General features: G+C 34.6%; 1 protein-coding gene across 2 annotated transcripts; it reads right to left on the bottom strand.

Moving 5' to 3' along the window:
• Positions 1-6,744: 6,744 nt before the first annotated feature.
• lztfl1 (leucine zipper transcription factor-like 1) lies at positions 6,745-16,341 on the bottom strand. Of its 2 annotated transcripts, none has more exons than XM_067378441.1 (10): positions 16,139-16,341; positions 15,253-15,377; positions 14,947-15,141; positions 10,492-10,549; positions 9,928-9,996; positions 9,769-9,834; positions 9,420-9,497; positions 8,867-9,043; positions 8,258-8,361; positions 6,745-8,147 (listed from the first exon to the last, which is right to left on the bottom strand). In XM_067378441.1, exons 1-10 carry the CDS (start codon positions 16,232-16,234, stop codon positions 8,129-8,131), a joined length of 987 nt encoding a protein of 328 aa, XP_067234542.1. In that variant the 5' UTR covers positions 16,235-16,341; the 3' UTR covers positions 6,745-8,128. The 2 variants fall into 2 exon arrangements, with proteins under 2 accessions (XP_067234542.1, XP_067234543.1); XM_067378442.1 differs by having other exon boundaries at positions 8,867-9,025.
• Between the last annotated feature and the right edge of the window lie 340 nt (positions 16,342-16,681).

Raw genomic sequence — 16,681 nt, 5'->3', positions numbered from 1 at the left:
GCGCGAATCATAGGCCTACTTATCACGCTCCAAAAGTGTGATAAGATTTCCACGAGCCATTCCTATCGTGACACCGATGATAAAATGTGCTATCTATTTAAATATATTGAGAGATAAACACTTTAAAATGCTATAGAGAAATTCAAACATGATCTAGAGACTGATTAGCAAAATGAACAAAAGACTGATGAAGAGAGGAAAAAAAATCATCTTGCACCAACATTTATTAGAAAGCTTTTTAAACTATTCATGACCCAACACTTAATAAAAATGTATCGCATTTTATTGTTTTAATTGTGGTCAATTTGACTTACTTGTAGAATTTATAATCTATTAAGGGAATATATTTTCACTGGATTTATACTACAACTGTGACATTTTGTAGGCTAGCTAATGTTTCTAGGTTATGTGTAGGTTGCTATTTTTCATAACAAATGCTATGGAAATGGAAAATGTTATAGTTTGACTTCTTATGGCACACTGAAGTAGAAAATCCTGTCAAACTGATAAGCTTACAGGTGCTTCAATAATGTAAAACATATAAACCATGATGCAATTTCTGACGGTTAGTATATCAGTTTAATATTTTTATCATCATTAAAATTATAAAAATTAAGTAACAGTCTTAAGCAGACACAGGCATGAAGCGCAGGTTTCGTTTCATTTAAAAAATGACGGAAAGAAGCGAGAGGTTTTACAACCTTAACAAGCAAGTGCTAAGGGAAATTATATGAAATTATATGAATTAAGTTAAAAATGAATTCTATGAATGTATCTCTGAAGGGAACTGACTGACTTGAGAAAAGCTTTGATGGCATTTTCTTTCATTTTCCCTCCATGTAGCACAGTGTTTATAAGCAGTGCTCTATTTCTGCTGTTCCATAAGCACCACCTACTGACAGAGAGTGGATTTAAATTTTTATTCAGCCTGGCTGCAGTTTTTAATTGTTTGTGAAATTCATGACCACATTTTTATGAGCTGTTGTAAATTTTTAACTAATGTTCAAACCAAATTACACCCTTGAATAATTGTCTTTTGCCACTAATGTCAAAGCAAATTTAAAAAAAAAAAAATTATCTTGAAATATTTATTTCATATTAAATGGTTAGTTCACTCAAAAATGAAAATAATGTCATTTATTACTCACCCTCATGCCGTTCCACACCAGTAAGACCTTCGTTTAATCTTGAAACCCGATGACTCAGTGAAGCCTCCATAGCCAGCAATGACATTTCCTCTCTCAAGATCCATTAATGTCCTAAAAACATATTTAAATCAGTTAATGTGAGTACAGTGGTTCAATATTAATATTATAAAGCGACAAGAATATTTTTGTACCTTTATGGATCTTGAGAGAAGAAATGTCATTGCTCCCTATGCAGGCCTCACGGAGCCATCGGATTTCAACAAAAATATCTTAATTTGTGTTCCAAAGATTAACGAAGGTCTTACAGGTGTGGAACAGCATGAGGGTGAGTAATAAATGACAGAATTTTCATTTTTGGGTGAACTAACCCTTTAAGTTATTTTTTAACACCCACTTCAATAAAATGGAACATTAATTTCAGATGCATCACTTTTCACAGTGAATATAATTCCAAAGCAGCATGTTTAAATAATAGTCATACTGTAATGAAGTCAAAAATAATCTGAAAAATGTCAACCTATCTGGGTAATAATACACCACTTATTTTTTTAGGACTACACCACTGGTCTAGTTTCAAATATAATTCTTTTGAAGTGATGGTGCTTTAAGTAATGCTATCTAGTGTAAGTGATAAATCGCACTTGACATTTGTGCTGGCTACTGTATACAGGCCACCAGGGCACCATACAAACTTTATCAAAGAATTTGCTGATTTTCTATCAGGGATAGTACTGGCTGCAGATAAATCCCTATTGTTGGTCATTTTAATATCCATGTAGATAATGAAAAAAGCCACACTGGGATTGGCATTTAGAGATATTCTATACTCTACTGGATTTCGGCAACACGTGTTACTCATTGTCGTAATCATACTTTAGATCTAATATTGTCACAGAATTGATATTGATGCCGTTGAAATTCTGCAGCAGAACGATGACGTCTCAGATCATTATCTAGTCTCATGTATACTTCATTTAGCCAAGGCTGCAAAGCCGACTCCCGGTTACAACTATGGTAGAACCATCACTTATACCACTAAAGACTGCTTTATAAATAATCTTCCTGATCAGTTTCATCTCCTCAGCATACCAGAAAGCTTAGAAGAACTCAATGATGCAACAGAAACTATTGATTCTCTCTTTTCCAGCACTTTAGACACAGTTTCTCCTTTGCACTTAAAAAAGATAGTAACACTTTATTTTAGAATCTAGTTTAGAAACTAGTTGTTTATTAGCTTGCATATTACTAGAATATTGGCTGTTTATTAGTACTTATTAAGCACATATTCTTAATTCTACATGACCTTATTCTACATGACCTTATTCTACATTTTTAATCCTATTCGATACCTAAAGTTAACTATTTTATTTATTTATTTATTTAATAGGGACAGTGTGTGTTAATGAACAGACATTGATAATACATGAATGTAAACACACCGGATTGTAGCCAAAGGCTAATTTCCATCCGTTGTCCCCAGGACTGTGGTCACAAGAGCCAAATACATAGACAAACAAATTTCATTTACAAAAAAATTAAAAAAATACACAATCAACAATATTGCACATTCTCTTATCGCACGATCCACAATTATTGTACACACCTCACATTCCACATTACTTACTTTACACAATACACATTACACAATCCACTCATTACACACTCCACTAAGTTTCTACACATACACGCACACACACACACACACACAATCACCACATACATACAATAAACTCCCAGTAAAAAGATTTAAATAGAAAAATAAATTGCTACTAAGAATGACTACAGGTTTGGTTTGACCAGAGCCAATTCTTCATCTGAATTTTAAAAATACCATACGTAGAACTTTCTCTCAATGCTAATGGAAAACTACCTAACTAACTATTAATAAGCAGTAAATTAGGAGTTAACAGATGGAAAAGTCATAGTTAATAGAGAATATGTGTTCCCCATACTAAAGTGTTACCAAAAAGATGAAAGAAAATAGTCCAATGTCGTGTTACAACAAGCACACTTGGGCCCTTAAAAGAGCAGCCATAAAATGGAGCGCAGCTGAAAAAAAACAAAAGTAGAGGTTTTTCGCATTCATGGAGAGCATGATTGCGTACAGAAAGGCCTTTAAAACTGTTAGATTATTACTTATTATTTTTCAACCCTCTTAGAAGAAAACAAACAAAACCCTAGGTATTTATTTGATACAGTGGTTAAATAACAAGAAATAAAGCTTCAACCCCAGACATTTCCAAACAGCAGTAATGACTTTATGAACAACTTTTTAGTTACAAGAATTATAATATTAGAGAGAAAATTATAACTATATTATAGTATCACATCAGACACTGCATTGTAGTGTCCCTGAGAAAAACTCCATCCATACATATAGGAGAGGAAGAATTGTCTAAATGTTAGACCCTATACCAGCACTTCTCAAAGTCCGGACTCCGGTCCGGATCCGGACCCGGAGGGAATTCAATCCGGACCCGCCTCCATTTCGCATTTCAACAGCAGTAACTGTGTGTAAGGGATTAAAAATCTGGATTTCTTACTTTGAAAAACGCATGTCAAAATCATTTGTTTAGTGTTTTATGTCTTTTTGGAGATGGTCCGAAATTAAAGCGAAGGCGAGATATTTAAAGTTTTCCTCCGTGATTCGGTTGCCATGACATCCAGTGAGCATATACTTTTGATGTAATTGGATATGAGTCGCGCGACGCAGCGAGCGTTTGAATGGGTGTGGAGCAGTGGTTCTCAGCCTGCGGCCCGTCACAAATGTAAATGCTGCCCGCGATATGCCGACCACAATAATAATAACAAAAATAGCATACAATTTATTTTTGTTTTAAAATTTAAATGAAAGTGAATTAAATAAATATAAATGAGCTATAATGCTTTATTTGTCATATAAAATGATTTTGGTGAGCATTTATTATTTTCAGACATCAGGCAACGTAGGCTAATGACGCAATCACTCAGTTAACCAAACAAACAAGTGCGCGCTTTGGAAGAATTCAAACAGTAGTTAGGCTAATTTTGTAAATTTAAGCCTCAAAATGGTCAAATTTGTTATTAAAGGAGAAAAGCTAAATGTGGAAGATAAAATGACACGACACAAGAAGAGTCGCAGCATCAGCAGCAAAGGTAAGAAGAATGGAAGAATCAGTTTGCTGTTAGGCCTAATGAGCGAGATGGGCAGCCTTCCTGTTTGCTCTGTAGTAAAGTACTTGACAAGCAAAACCTACAATTTCAGAAGACTGAACTGTGAATTCGATGTGTTTGTTTGATGTATTTTAAATCAGTAAAATAACCGCATCAGCGCACCCGCGGCTGGATGAGCCCAACTCTGCGCGCGCTCGCGGATTCGATGCTGCGCGAGGGATTGCGACGTGACAGAATGCTTGATATCGTCAGAGATTGTAATTAGCCTACAGTGCGCTCAATGTTGTTTGTAAAAAGAGCTGAGTAACATTTGCTTATTAAGGCGTTTATGTGATTGTTTGGTGACTATTGCGATGCTGTTGAAAAGAGTCATAAAGTCATACAGAATTAAATAGCAACTTAAAGTGATTGTATATACAGTTTGTGTGTTCATTGAGCATTACTGATTATTATTGTAAAGCTAATGTCAGTAAGTTAGTTTTTATTTGTTATTTATTGTGTGCAACATCTTAGTATAATAATAGTATTATCTGCTAATACCATAACATTAAATCTGATTGGTTTGCATTGGTGACGTCATATGCAAATTATATGCGGACCGTGAGACCTGCACTTAGACCATTGTGCGGACCACTGGGAAAAAAGTTTGAGAACCACTGCCCTATACCGACAAAGCTACTGAAAGAGATGCTTCCAGAGGTCATAGATTTTCTTCTTAATATCATTAATTCATCTTTGTCATTAGGATATGTACCGAAAACTTTTAGGCTGGCTATTATTAAACCTCTTGTTAAAAAACGCAACTTGATCCTACAGAATTACAGGCCAATCTCAAATCTACATTTTCTGACAAAGATACTAGAAAATGCAGTATCCTCACAACTATGCTCCTTTTTAGAAAAAAAAAAAAAATTAAGATTTTAGAAAATAAGATTTTCCTTTTTAGCACCTAAACTTTGGAACAGTCTTCCTATCATTGTTCAGGAAGTATAGACACACTCTGTCAGTTTAAATCTAGACTAAAAACACATCTCTTTAACCTGGCATACACATAACACATTATCTACTTCTAGAATTCCAATCATGTAAATTGTTAGGCTGGATAAATTAGGTCACCCAGAACTGGGAACACTTCCCATAACATCTGATGTACTCACTACATCATAAGAAGAATGGCGTCTACGCTAATATTAGTCATTCTCTCTGTTTATCCAGAGGTTTGCGGTTGTCTGGTAGATCCAGGCTGTATCCAGATGAGATGAAGGACCTGCGCCTAGACATGATGACAACGCAGCCCTGAAGTGTCAACTAAACTATCCCCTGCGAAGGCCTCCTTCCCTTTCCTTTTCCTATGTATAGATAAAACTTTATCAAGGTGATTCCAGTTCACATGGATCCGCAGAAGCGACTGATAATTCTGTATTATGCGGGCCAGACAAGTAATTTAAAACCCTTAGTTAATAATTAATGATTTTTACAACGGAAGTGATTCAATCAAAAACTTACTTTAGCTCAATAATAACTTTTTCCTAGAGTTGCTGTAAAGCCAAAATAATCTCGGTCCATTAATTTTCCTATTATTACCCTAATAATTTAGGTATTAAGGTAGGATTATGGGATGTAGAATATGGTCAGTGCAGAATAAGGCATTAATAACTGCTTTATAAGTACTAATAAACAATCAATATCCTAGTAATATGCATGCTAAAAAGCAACTAGTTAATAATTAATACTAAACTAAGATGTTACCTGACAAAAGAGCAAATAAACAATGCAAGGTTTATAAAAGCACAAAATAAACAGAATAATGAAAAATAAAACTTGTACATTTAGTGGACATGGTTTTGCAGCGCACAAGTAATTCATGTATGCGCTGTTCTTCTTCTGCACCTTTTTCTGTTATGGCAGTTAACAAACAGTGTTGTATTACCGTGCCAATCCCCCTTCTGGATTGGAATGTGAATTGCACTGGTGACTTACTGTATTTGTTGTATGATTGCATGCACCGAACTGCAACATCCATACTGTGATGGTTCATGATAAATATATGTACCGTTACACCCCTACTAGCTAGTACTTTTTATTGTCGTTGTTTTGTTTGGTTTAAATATACAAATGTCTTTAAGATATAAATCTGCATACATTGTGGATATCAGTTATGCTCATCTTTGCTGACTCCTTTAAAGATATCTTGAGTAAAATGGCTCTATATTTAATGAAGCACATACAAAAGAATTGAACCGGAAGCGATGCAACCTGTTTTACAGAATACAGAAGTTTGCATGCTGTTCCTGGAGGGCCACCTTCCAGCAAAGTTTAGTTCTAGCCCCAATTAAACATGTGAACCAGCTAATCAGGTGTTCAGGATCACTAGAAACTTTTAGGCAGGTGTGTTAGAGCTAAACTCTGGAGGAACGTGGCACTCCAGGAGTAGGATTGGACAACTCTGAAAAAAACAATAAACTAATAAATATGAAATAATGCAATAATGTGATGGGTTTTTGTTCACTTGAATATGCCACATAAATATCCCTTTATTTAAACTAAAAATGTGATAGTGAAATTCATTGATTCAGATAATTACAACTAGTAACTGCCAGGTCTACAAACAACTGCTTAAGCAGTAACTGATGATAAATAATCATAAATCAGACCACAAATACTCCAAAAGCAAACTTTATGAGCTCAAGTGAACCACTGCATTTCACACTATTACATCACTAGAAATGTTACACACGATAAAAGACCCCGACCACAGGTAGAGTCATATCACTCCTAAACCGCTGTTCCACTGATCCTTACTGATTGAAGGGGAAAGGGCATATAGGTCTTACAAAAATATACTGTGAATAGCATATAAATATACAATGAATGTGCAATGCAGAAGACATTTAAAAGCACTGGTGTCTTCAGTAATGTAAAGACTTGCATTCAGCTTCTAATTGGCCTGTAGTGTTAATATGTAGATACGTTTCACTAGCCTCTGAGCTTAGAAAATATTTCAAAACATTCAAAGTAATATGAAGAGTAAAAGTCAAAACAAAGGATGTGGACTAGTGCCTCATTGTGGTGTGAGTCAGAATCGGAATAAACATATTTTTAATGAAGTATCTAACTATAGCCAGGCAAATAAAACAAAAGACTTAACAAAAACAAAAAAAACTTAATAAAAACAAGTACTTTCACTACAAACATTTCCATAGATTTCATAGAGAGTGTTACCAATATTTCCTATGAGATGTTATAATCTACAAATTTTTGTATAGGTTATATCCTTGCGGTAGCAGATAGAGGTTCTAGTAAAAATAGAAAAAGAAAAAATGCACAGACATCTAGTTATTTGAAAACAAAGTATGTTGGACCTAAAATCAAGAATTTGACAGCAGAGTCAAGCTGTATTTCTTTAGGAAAGATGAGAACAAAGACTTGGGCATTTTGTTTCCTCTTTACCAAAGTGAACCTACAATCTTTTGTACAAAACCATGAAGGTACTTGCAAAAAGTGCCTCTCGGGTAACCAGCCATAGACAATGAAGAATACAGAGAGGTGATGAATAACTAAGTAATTGTAGTCTCACGTCTGAATAAACTTCTAATCTACTGTAAACCACTAAATTGTAGCTGATACGTAGTGATCATCTTGCAGATGAGGAAATACATAAGAAGACATAGAGATGTGTTAGAATCAGCTCATTATTGTTGATCATACTTTGGTCCTTTGCCTTTTTGAAATGTATATCTTTATAGACAAAAATTACTTCACTTCCTTTAATATGCATTAAAAGTCCCTCTGTTGACCTCTTCATTTGTTTCCTGTGGGTTAAACGTTCACTCATCTGATTCATACCTGAGAAGGGAATATAATGCAACAAATTTAGAACAATATTGGATTTAAAACTAATGGCAGTTTTATGAAACATTTCAGTGATGGTCATAACATCTGAAGTGAAATTATACCTTTGTAGTCTCTTTCTCAGATCTTTAATCTGTTCATTCTTTTTAGTGAGAATCTCCTTCATGTTGCGGTATGCAGCCGTCTGCTGAAATTTCTTTTCCAGTTCCTTATTCCGTAAATAAACACAATATGATTTATCAAACACATCAAGCTTCACTGATTTATAAACAGATACCTTAAAAGTTTGTTAGATACAAAGTTTGGCTTTTTAAGATTTTTAAAGGATTTTTTTCATCTATTGTAATGTATAAAAAATATAAATATTAAATAATAATGAATTATGTATAATAATTATAATAATATATAATTAAATTTATATATATTAAAATGTATTACTGTCAATAATAAATAAATATATTTTGGGGAAAGTTAAAGGTTATGGTTCACACTGAAGCTGATTTTTCACACAGATCTGTTTTTTAAAGTGAGGAGCCAAAGTCAAACTTAATTAAATTTCCAATTGTTATCTGATCTCGTATGTGGAAATATACTAAATATGTATCTGTTTTTTGCAATGTGATTTCACTGTGAACAGTCAGGTCAGGATTCAGATTAGTGTCTGATAAGCGTTACATCTCTGAATAAGAATTTGCAATGAGCAGGCTTAGTACCTTCTCAGCAAGGGAAAGTTGCTCCTGGACACGAAGCAGGTCATGTTTAGCGGATACAAGGCTGTCCTGCAGGTCTTTTTGAGAAGCAACGTTGGCATTCAGGGTCTTTTCAAAGTCAGCCTGCATTGCTGCAACTGTGCCTTCGAGATTTGCGATCTCCTGAGCACACATTGCAAACTACCAATGCAAAAAATTGTCTGTAAATATTTTGTCAATTTTATTGCTGTTTCTAAACTTTACAAAAACCTTTACAGGAATATAACAAAACAAAACAGCACATACCACAGAGTTTCCATGAAGCCATAGAAGAAGTCATAACAGAAATGGTGAGAAATAAAATCTCATAAACAAAATATGGGAAGTCATATTGCCAACAAAGGAAATCACTCTCTGTGTCCACAGGGGCATTGACAAAGGCTCAAACACAATCCAAATGTTTGCTATAGGATCAAATCCATGCTACATATATTTGCAAAACAAAGTATAGGTCTATCACTAATGAAGCTGAAGGCTAAAATTGCCAGCTTGGTAAAGTTCATGGTATATTTTATACCTGATGATCTCCTTGACTTTTTTGAAGGTCTTTCAAGGCCCTCTCTGCTTTGGACTTGTCATCTAGAGCGCTCATAGCCTACAATACAATCGTTATAAAGGCATGAGAGATAATAACTATTGGACACTTAAGCCACAATTAAAAATGTCTGAATGTCATGGCTTTTGCAAAATATCAAACCAAATGGCTTTTATTTTAAAGAAACATAGCACAAGTTCACTTAAGCAAAACATTTTAAATTATAAAATAATATTGTTTAGGGTGCAAATACTTTCTGGGGCCACAGTATGCATCAAGTTCACTATTATTATTATTATTTTTATTATTATTATCATCATCATTTCTTTACCTGAGATTCCAAAGTTCTGAGTCTAGCTTTCAATTTGTCATTGTCCTCTTGTAGTCTGGAAATCTCCTAAAATTAAAAAGTAAAAGACTTTATCTGTTATTGTTGATTTATGTGCAGTACATGTGTCCTTGTTCAAATTTAATAATTAAAAAAAAAAACCTTCTGGAGTAGTTCAGAAACACCTTCATTCAGCGGTGCTAATTTTGGCTTACTGGACTCCTGATTTACCTAAAAGCACATAAAGCAGATGTTGAAGGCAGCTCACCATGGAGAAACATTCTTAAAATATAGTACCGTCTTTGTTTATTTAGGACACATCAAATTTTTATCAAAATTAGTATTGTGGTTTATTAGCATTGAAGCCATTTATATTCTCATCTACTTCTAAATTTGCTAAATAAACTCAATGCAATTCATGGAATTTTGCATTTGAACTCATGACCATGACAGAAACTAAAGTTATATTGACTTATACTGATTATATAAGATGTTAAGGGAATTTATGTTTCGACTGTTTTTATTTGCTGTCATTATCAGACTAGCATGATAATCTGTACTTAAGAACATCACACGTCATTACAATCTAGAACAACAAAATGTGCATGTCACACTTTAACCTGCAAAATGTGAATTTTGTGCAGGCTGCTACAAATGAAACAACTTAATAACTGACTATACCTATCAGAGGCATGTGTCTCCTGTCCAGACCTGCAATGAGCTCACCTTGCTGTTGGGTTTGAAATCAGTCTTCTCAAACTCAGCTACTTGCTCCAGTAACTCTCTAATAAGATAAGAAATTTAAAAAATGTAAGGATTCATTATGAATGTCGCACAATAGATGAGCGATATCTTAATTATAAGTAATTCTAAAGATGTCAAACCATAAGGTTCATGTGGAGCTGAATGTCCACACTGCTTTTCCATACAATGCAAGTGAATGGAGACTGGGGCTGTCAAGCTCCAAAAAGACAAAAAATACCATAAAAGTAGCCCATTCAACCATAGTAGTCAATTCTCTCCAGTCTTTCTCTCCAGTTAATAAGTATAATTTATGAATACTTTTGAACATTTTGTAGGAGAATGAACATCAATATTAGGAAAGAGTGGCTGAAATTTATTTTTAAGGTCCTTTATCATTTTAGTCAAATGGCACGTTTAATTCTGATGTTCAAATAAGGACAATAATGGTCATTAAAAAACACATTATGCATGCTTTAGCTAAAAAAATATAATGGACCTTTTAGTGGACATTAGGGAAAACATAAGTAATGAAAAAATGTATAATGACTCTTTTAAATGTATGAAAAATATTAATCAATTTAAGTTGATGTTACATGTTCCTGTAAGCCACAGAAAAGACACATCAATGAAACAAAAGCAGATGCACCTGCTCGGATTCTTGGTAGTGGGTGGAGTCAAAAAAGGGAGAGAGGAAGAGCCTCTAAAAAACACACACATGCATGTCAGTTACATGGTTCTAAATGGAAAAATAAAGCCCCTCCTTCTCCTTGTGAGACAGTTTGTGGTAGGCAAAACATTTGGCTGTGTGGTCTGAGAAGATTGCGGTGTACACATGTAGATATGGGTGTTTTCCCTGTGTGAGGCCCATCCCTGATGTGCAAAGGAGGGAGGATCATACACAAACAGCTGTTTATGTTTGTAATGGAGACAAAATACACTCAGCCACAAACACCACCAGACTGCAAAAGCAACATGTTACAGTAAACATGTTTACATGTTACAGTAAAAGTGTTAATGTGTGTGAATGCTGCTCAGCTCTCTCAGATCTGTGTTTGCAATTTTTTTTTTTGTTGGTCAAATTTAGTTCAGTAATGACCACACTCTGGTGTATAATTTTAAAAGGACAAAAATGAAAATTCATATTCTACTCATTTACTTGCAAAGTTTCTCAATATTTGTGGTTAGGAAAAGGAGGTTATTTAGCAGAATGTCCAAGCTGTTTTTTTTTCCCAAACAATGCAAGTGGATGGGGACTTGGGCTGTCAAGCTCCAAAAACAATTATAAAAGTAGCCTATTCACTTGTGCATATATTCCAAGTCTTCTAAAGTCATACAAAAGCTTTGTGTGAGGGTTAGAGCAAAGAAAAAAAAAGCCAAATGGGTTCAAGCTAGTGTTGTTAAAAGTACCGACTTCGGGACCATTGTTGACGCACTTCACTGAGCGCTTACACAGATACACATGATAGTGTTTGAAAGCAGGCATCTAACTTGGTACCGAAGTTGGTACTTTTGACAACACTAGTTCAAACAACATGAAGGTAATGATGGTAGACTTCATTTTTGGTAAACTATTCATTTAAGCAGTGATTCTAAACATATTTAATCAAAGCACCACCTCTTTGGATTCTTTGACGTGAAATACTATGCTTACATAATTAACTATTTATCCTGGGTAATTTAACTATTTGAGTATATATAAATATTTATAATATTTGTAAAACTTTGCATAGTTATGTGTATAACTAAAAATACATAAAGTGAAGTATTCTATAGGCCCATTCACAACAAGATATAAAAAAATAATAACTAATGATAACCATTAAAACAACTATAACTATATTAGCATCCACACAGTGTACAATCATTGCTTATTCTAATCATGCTCTGCAGTTTTGTCATCTGCCACATTAAATGCTTGAGCTCATAAAGCAGAATGGATTCTGATTGGCTGTCAATGTTTTTATCATTCATCAGCTGGAAAAAAAAATGTTCTGCAAGTGACTTCAATTATGTCTTTACTTTGTGTTGTTATGGTTATAGTTGTGGTGTAGACTCTCTATTCTTTTATATTTAGAAGGATTTTTAGGAAAATAACTACCATTATTGTTAAACTTATTGTCCTTGGTGCATCTGCTAGCTTTGAGAGTGAAAGTATAACTTTCAGCTGACCTTTCAGCATAAGGCCCAACCAGAGCAGTAGGAAGGATGTGGTTTAGAATATTGACAGTGGAGCAGGAGTGCATGGGTCACGAATATGAGATCACTAAGAAATTAAGTGTATTGCCACCGATTTGTCATCCTAAGCCCCTCAAATTAATCTAATTCAGTCTTGTGGGTAGCATGATGAGTACAATTAAAAACAATTACAACACCAAGACAATTTTGTTAACAATCAGTTCAAACTAGAACCAGGTGACTTTCTGAAGAACTAAGGTATTGAAGTGCCTCAAGGACATCTTCTCTCATCTTCTGTCCTTTGGTTTCTCTCCTCCACCTATAACTGTCCAGGTCTGGTTCATCAGTATGCAAAGAAAATGTAGAGTTTCTTTGGTTTTCTATCTTTCTGTTCTCTGCCTACACATACTACTGCTTGACGAATGCATTTCAGGCCTACCTCTTTTACATCCTCCTCAGACTGGAGTCTTGCTGAGTGGAATATCTTAATGTTATAGTCATCTGAAATGTTACATGTCTGAAAGCATAACCCACCCTTTGAAAACTTTTGAGTCAAGATCAAATAATCACAGAGAAAGATTACAAATCAAAACAATGATTTATTTTGAAGTTGATACTGCAACAAATGTTTTTACTTTGTAAATATTTAGGTTACCATTATTTACTGATATTTATTTTCATGTTTTACAGACTGTAGTCTGTTGGTTAACTGACGTAAGTGCTAAAATAAACATGCACATTTGTTATGAAATGGATGTTTGAGCCTCATATTTTATATACAGTGCTCAATGTAAATTAATACATTTAATATAGCATCTGTTTAATTTATAACATGAAAGTAAGGTTAATAATATAACTTGGATCACACATTTTTCAGTTTTACTCAAATTAGGATGATGCAAAAATGAGTACACCCCATGTTTTAATGACAACAAGTCTTCTAGGCATGGAATGAACAAGTTGGCGACATTTTGCAACATCTATCTTTTTCCATTCTTCAAGAATGACCTCTTTAAGAGACTGGATGCTGGATGGAGTGACTCTCAACTTGTCTCTTCAGAATTCCCCATAGGTATTCAATTGGGTTCAGATCAGGAGCCAATGAATCACTTTCACCCTGTTCTTCTAGAGAAATCCAGCAGTGGCCTTAGATGTGTGTTTAGGATCATTGTCATGTTGGAAAGGTGCATGACGACCAAGAGCACGGAGTGATGGTAGCATCTTCTCTTTCAGTATAGAGCAGTACATCTGTGAATTCATGAGGCCATGAATGAAATGCAGCTCCCCAACACCAGCAGCACTCAGGCAGCCCCACATAAGGACACTGCCACCACCATGTTTCACTGTAGGCACCATGCATTTTTCTTTGTATTCCTCACCTTTGCATGCCATACAGTTTTGAAGCCATCAATTCCAAAATCATTTATCTTGGTCTCATCACTCCAGAGTATAGAGTCCCAGTAGTCTTCATCTTTGTCAGCAGGGGCCCAGGCAAACTCTAGGCAGGCTTTTTTGTGCCTGGGCTTTAGGAAAGTCTTCTTTCGTGGATGGCACCCATGCATGTCTTGTTAACATAGTCATTTGTAGTCTAAAATTTAGCTTTGCTCCAGAGACTTTCACTGGGGTGTACTCATTTTTGCATCACCCTAATTTGAGTAAAACTGAAAATTTCATTCGCTAAGTTATATTATTAACTTTACTTTCATGTTATAAATAAAACATATGTTATATAAAACTTAGTCTTGTCAATATTTTGGAAATTGTTTTTGTGTTAATTGAGATATTGTTTAAAATGTTACTGTACTCATTTACGCTGAGCACTGTACATATTACAAAATGCATTTAGTTTAGGTATATGGTTAAGTTGGCTATCACAATAAGTTGGCGGTCACAGCCCTAATTTTGAACAATAATTATGATGTCTACTGAACAATCAAAATATCAAAAATACCCAGACATTACATTTTGTGCACAATGTGACTTTTTAATTATTAACAAGGTTGAAATACAAGCTTGAATGTGCAATAGGCAGCTGACCATACAGCACTCATACTTATTTAATTAAATCATAGCCTTTTGAAGTGTAATAATCTGCATTTCAGATAAAGGCTAAATTGAGATTTTAAGACATTAACTATTTTTAAAAGAATTTAAGACATTTTAAGAAGGACTGCAGAAAACATTTCTTTTATCATATGGTTAGTTTCTTCTCTAAAGTCGCAATGAAATGGTAGAGACAAATAATTTATTTCTTTTCCTCACCTGTTCTCCAGCTCAGAAATGTCTGTTTGCAGTCTCAGATAGAATTTCTCCGCCTGAGAAAAGAGTTGTCGCAGCAGAAGCACATTAGTGTGAGCTGTGTTTATGAGTTCCATCTCCACTTCTCCACGCACCAGCACCTGCAGCCCGTCAAGCATGTCAGACACCTCGTCCACCGTATAAGTCTCTTCTATGAGCCTTTAATATGGAGGTAGAGAAGGGGAAATAGTCAGAGAAGAACATTTAAAGATGGAAACTAAAAGAAAGTTATTGCAAATACACAAACGACATATGCTTGCGTTCTCTCACCTACTGTCTTTCAAGTCTTGGAAACAGGAGTCGATTGTCTTCAGTCTCAAGGCCCGTTTAGAACGGGCAAAGCGCATATAGTTTATCACCTCATTCTGATGGTGCTCATTAAACCCAAAATCGGCCTACAGGAAAAGCCACAGAATATTATATTTAATGGCAAACACCTTTACAAAGTTTGTGACAGACAACTTACTACAGAGAACCAGCGCCCTCTTCTGGCTGAATGACATATTCATATGAGGCCGATTTGCATATCTGGTTCAAAGATGTTAACGATGTATACAATTAAATGAATAAACTTATCTCAAACACGCAAATTACTTTAGTACAAAGTAATTTGCATTTTACAACTTTAACTTTAGTATTTTACTTCGTCTATGTGATTAATAGTTTAATTTTCCAATGCATTTAGTCATTTTAAGCACAGAAAATGGTTTTATTATTGTCTATAGGTGTCTCTTATTAATACAGCCTTTAAAACACTTTTACTGTTTAATTATATCAATAATGACATTATAGGGGAGTGATTACTGTTTGATCTGGCCTTTATAACCCTTTCGCACAAATCACGCTTATTTCTGAACATCTTATGATTTGATATTGCTTATAAAATAAAATAGAGCAGCATTATGTTACACTGAACTTACATTGCATTTAATGATATCAATGGCCTGAAAACATTAAGTTACAACCTACTGGTGTCATCTTGTAGATCGGGCTGGTATTCACCCTTTTCCCAATTTTAAACTGCATATTTTAGAGATCACATCAGTTTATTATTTAGACATAACGGGTATGTTAATAAACTGGTAAAATGTAGCAGCACAAATTATTATCTAGTTTTCCATCAGATTAGCTAATGTTAGCTGGCTAAGCTACTTACCATTACAGCAGGGTAATGCAGAGTTTTATCGTGACAAGGAGCAAAAATAAACGTTTCTAGAATTAAATATAGTGCGTTAACATTAGGATCGAGCATTAGAAGGTCCTGTCGTGAAAATAAACTGGGAATGATGTTAACGAATGAAAGATTTGCAATAAACGGTAGCGAGAAGGCAACTGTTGTGCTTTTGGGTTGCGCTTGGAAACAGAACAGCGTCGTCGCTGTGTCACACTGGAGAGGACGGCAGAGGGCGCGCTGCACACGGAAATCCGTGGGCCTAAAGTCCCCCTGAAATCAAAACTGAATATATTTAGGCTTATAGTTTATAGGTAATTTTTTTAGTAGCAAAGTCCACAGTAGGGGTAGGTGAATAATTCTAACAATATCAATTGATAGGAAAATATTTTTGTTAAGTAGGCTACTGTACTATATTTAAGATATTAAAAAATATAAAACGTTTTTTTGTTCTCTGATACTGAAAATGAGATTAATAAGGTAAGAGAAAAAAAAACATGATATTGAAAGTATTCTGGGTGGGGATTT

Source organism: Chanodichthys erythropterus, chromosome 23, assembly GCF_024489055.1.
Source record: "Chanodichthys erythropterus isolate Z2021 chromosome 23, ASM2448905v1, whole genome shotgun sequence".
Lineage (NCBI taxonomy): Eukaryota > Metazoa > Chordata > Actinopteri > Cypriniformes > Xenocyprididae > Chanodichthys > Chanodichthys erythropterus.
The sequence above is the reverse complement of the archived record's forward strand: the minus strand, read 5'-3'. Positions and strand labels throughout refer to the sequence as shown.

Coding starts and splice junctions, on each gene's coding strand:
- lztfl1 (XM_067378441.1), bottom strand. CDS start 16,234: ATGCTCGATCCTAATGTTAACGCACTATATTTAATTCTAGAAACGTTT. Junction 9,498..9,768: donor TCAGAACTTTGGAATCTCAG/GTAAAGAAATGA, acceptor ATTGTATTGTAG/GCTATGAGCGCTCTAGATGA. Junction 9,044..9,419: donor AAAGTCAAGGAGATCATCAG/GTATAAAATATA, acceptor TTGCATTGGTAG/TTTGCAATGTGTGCTCAGGA.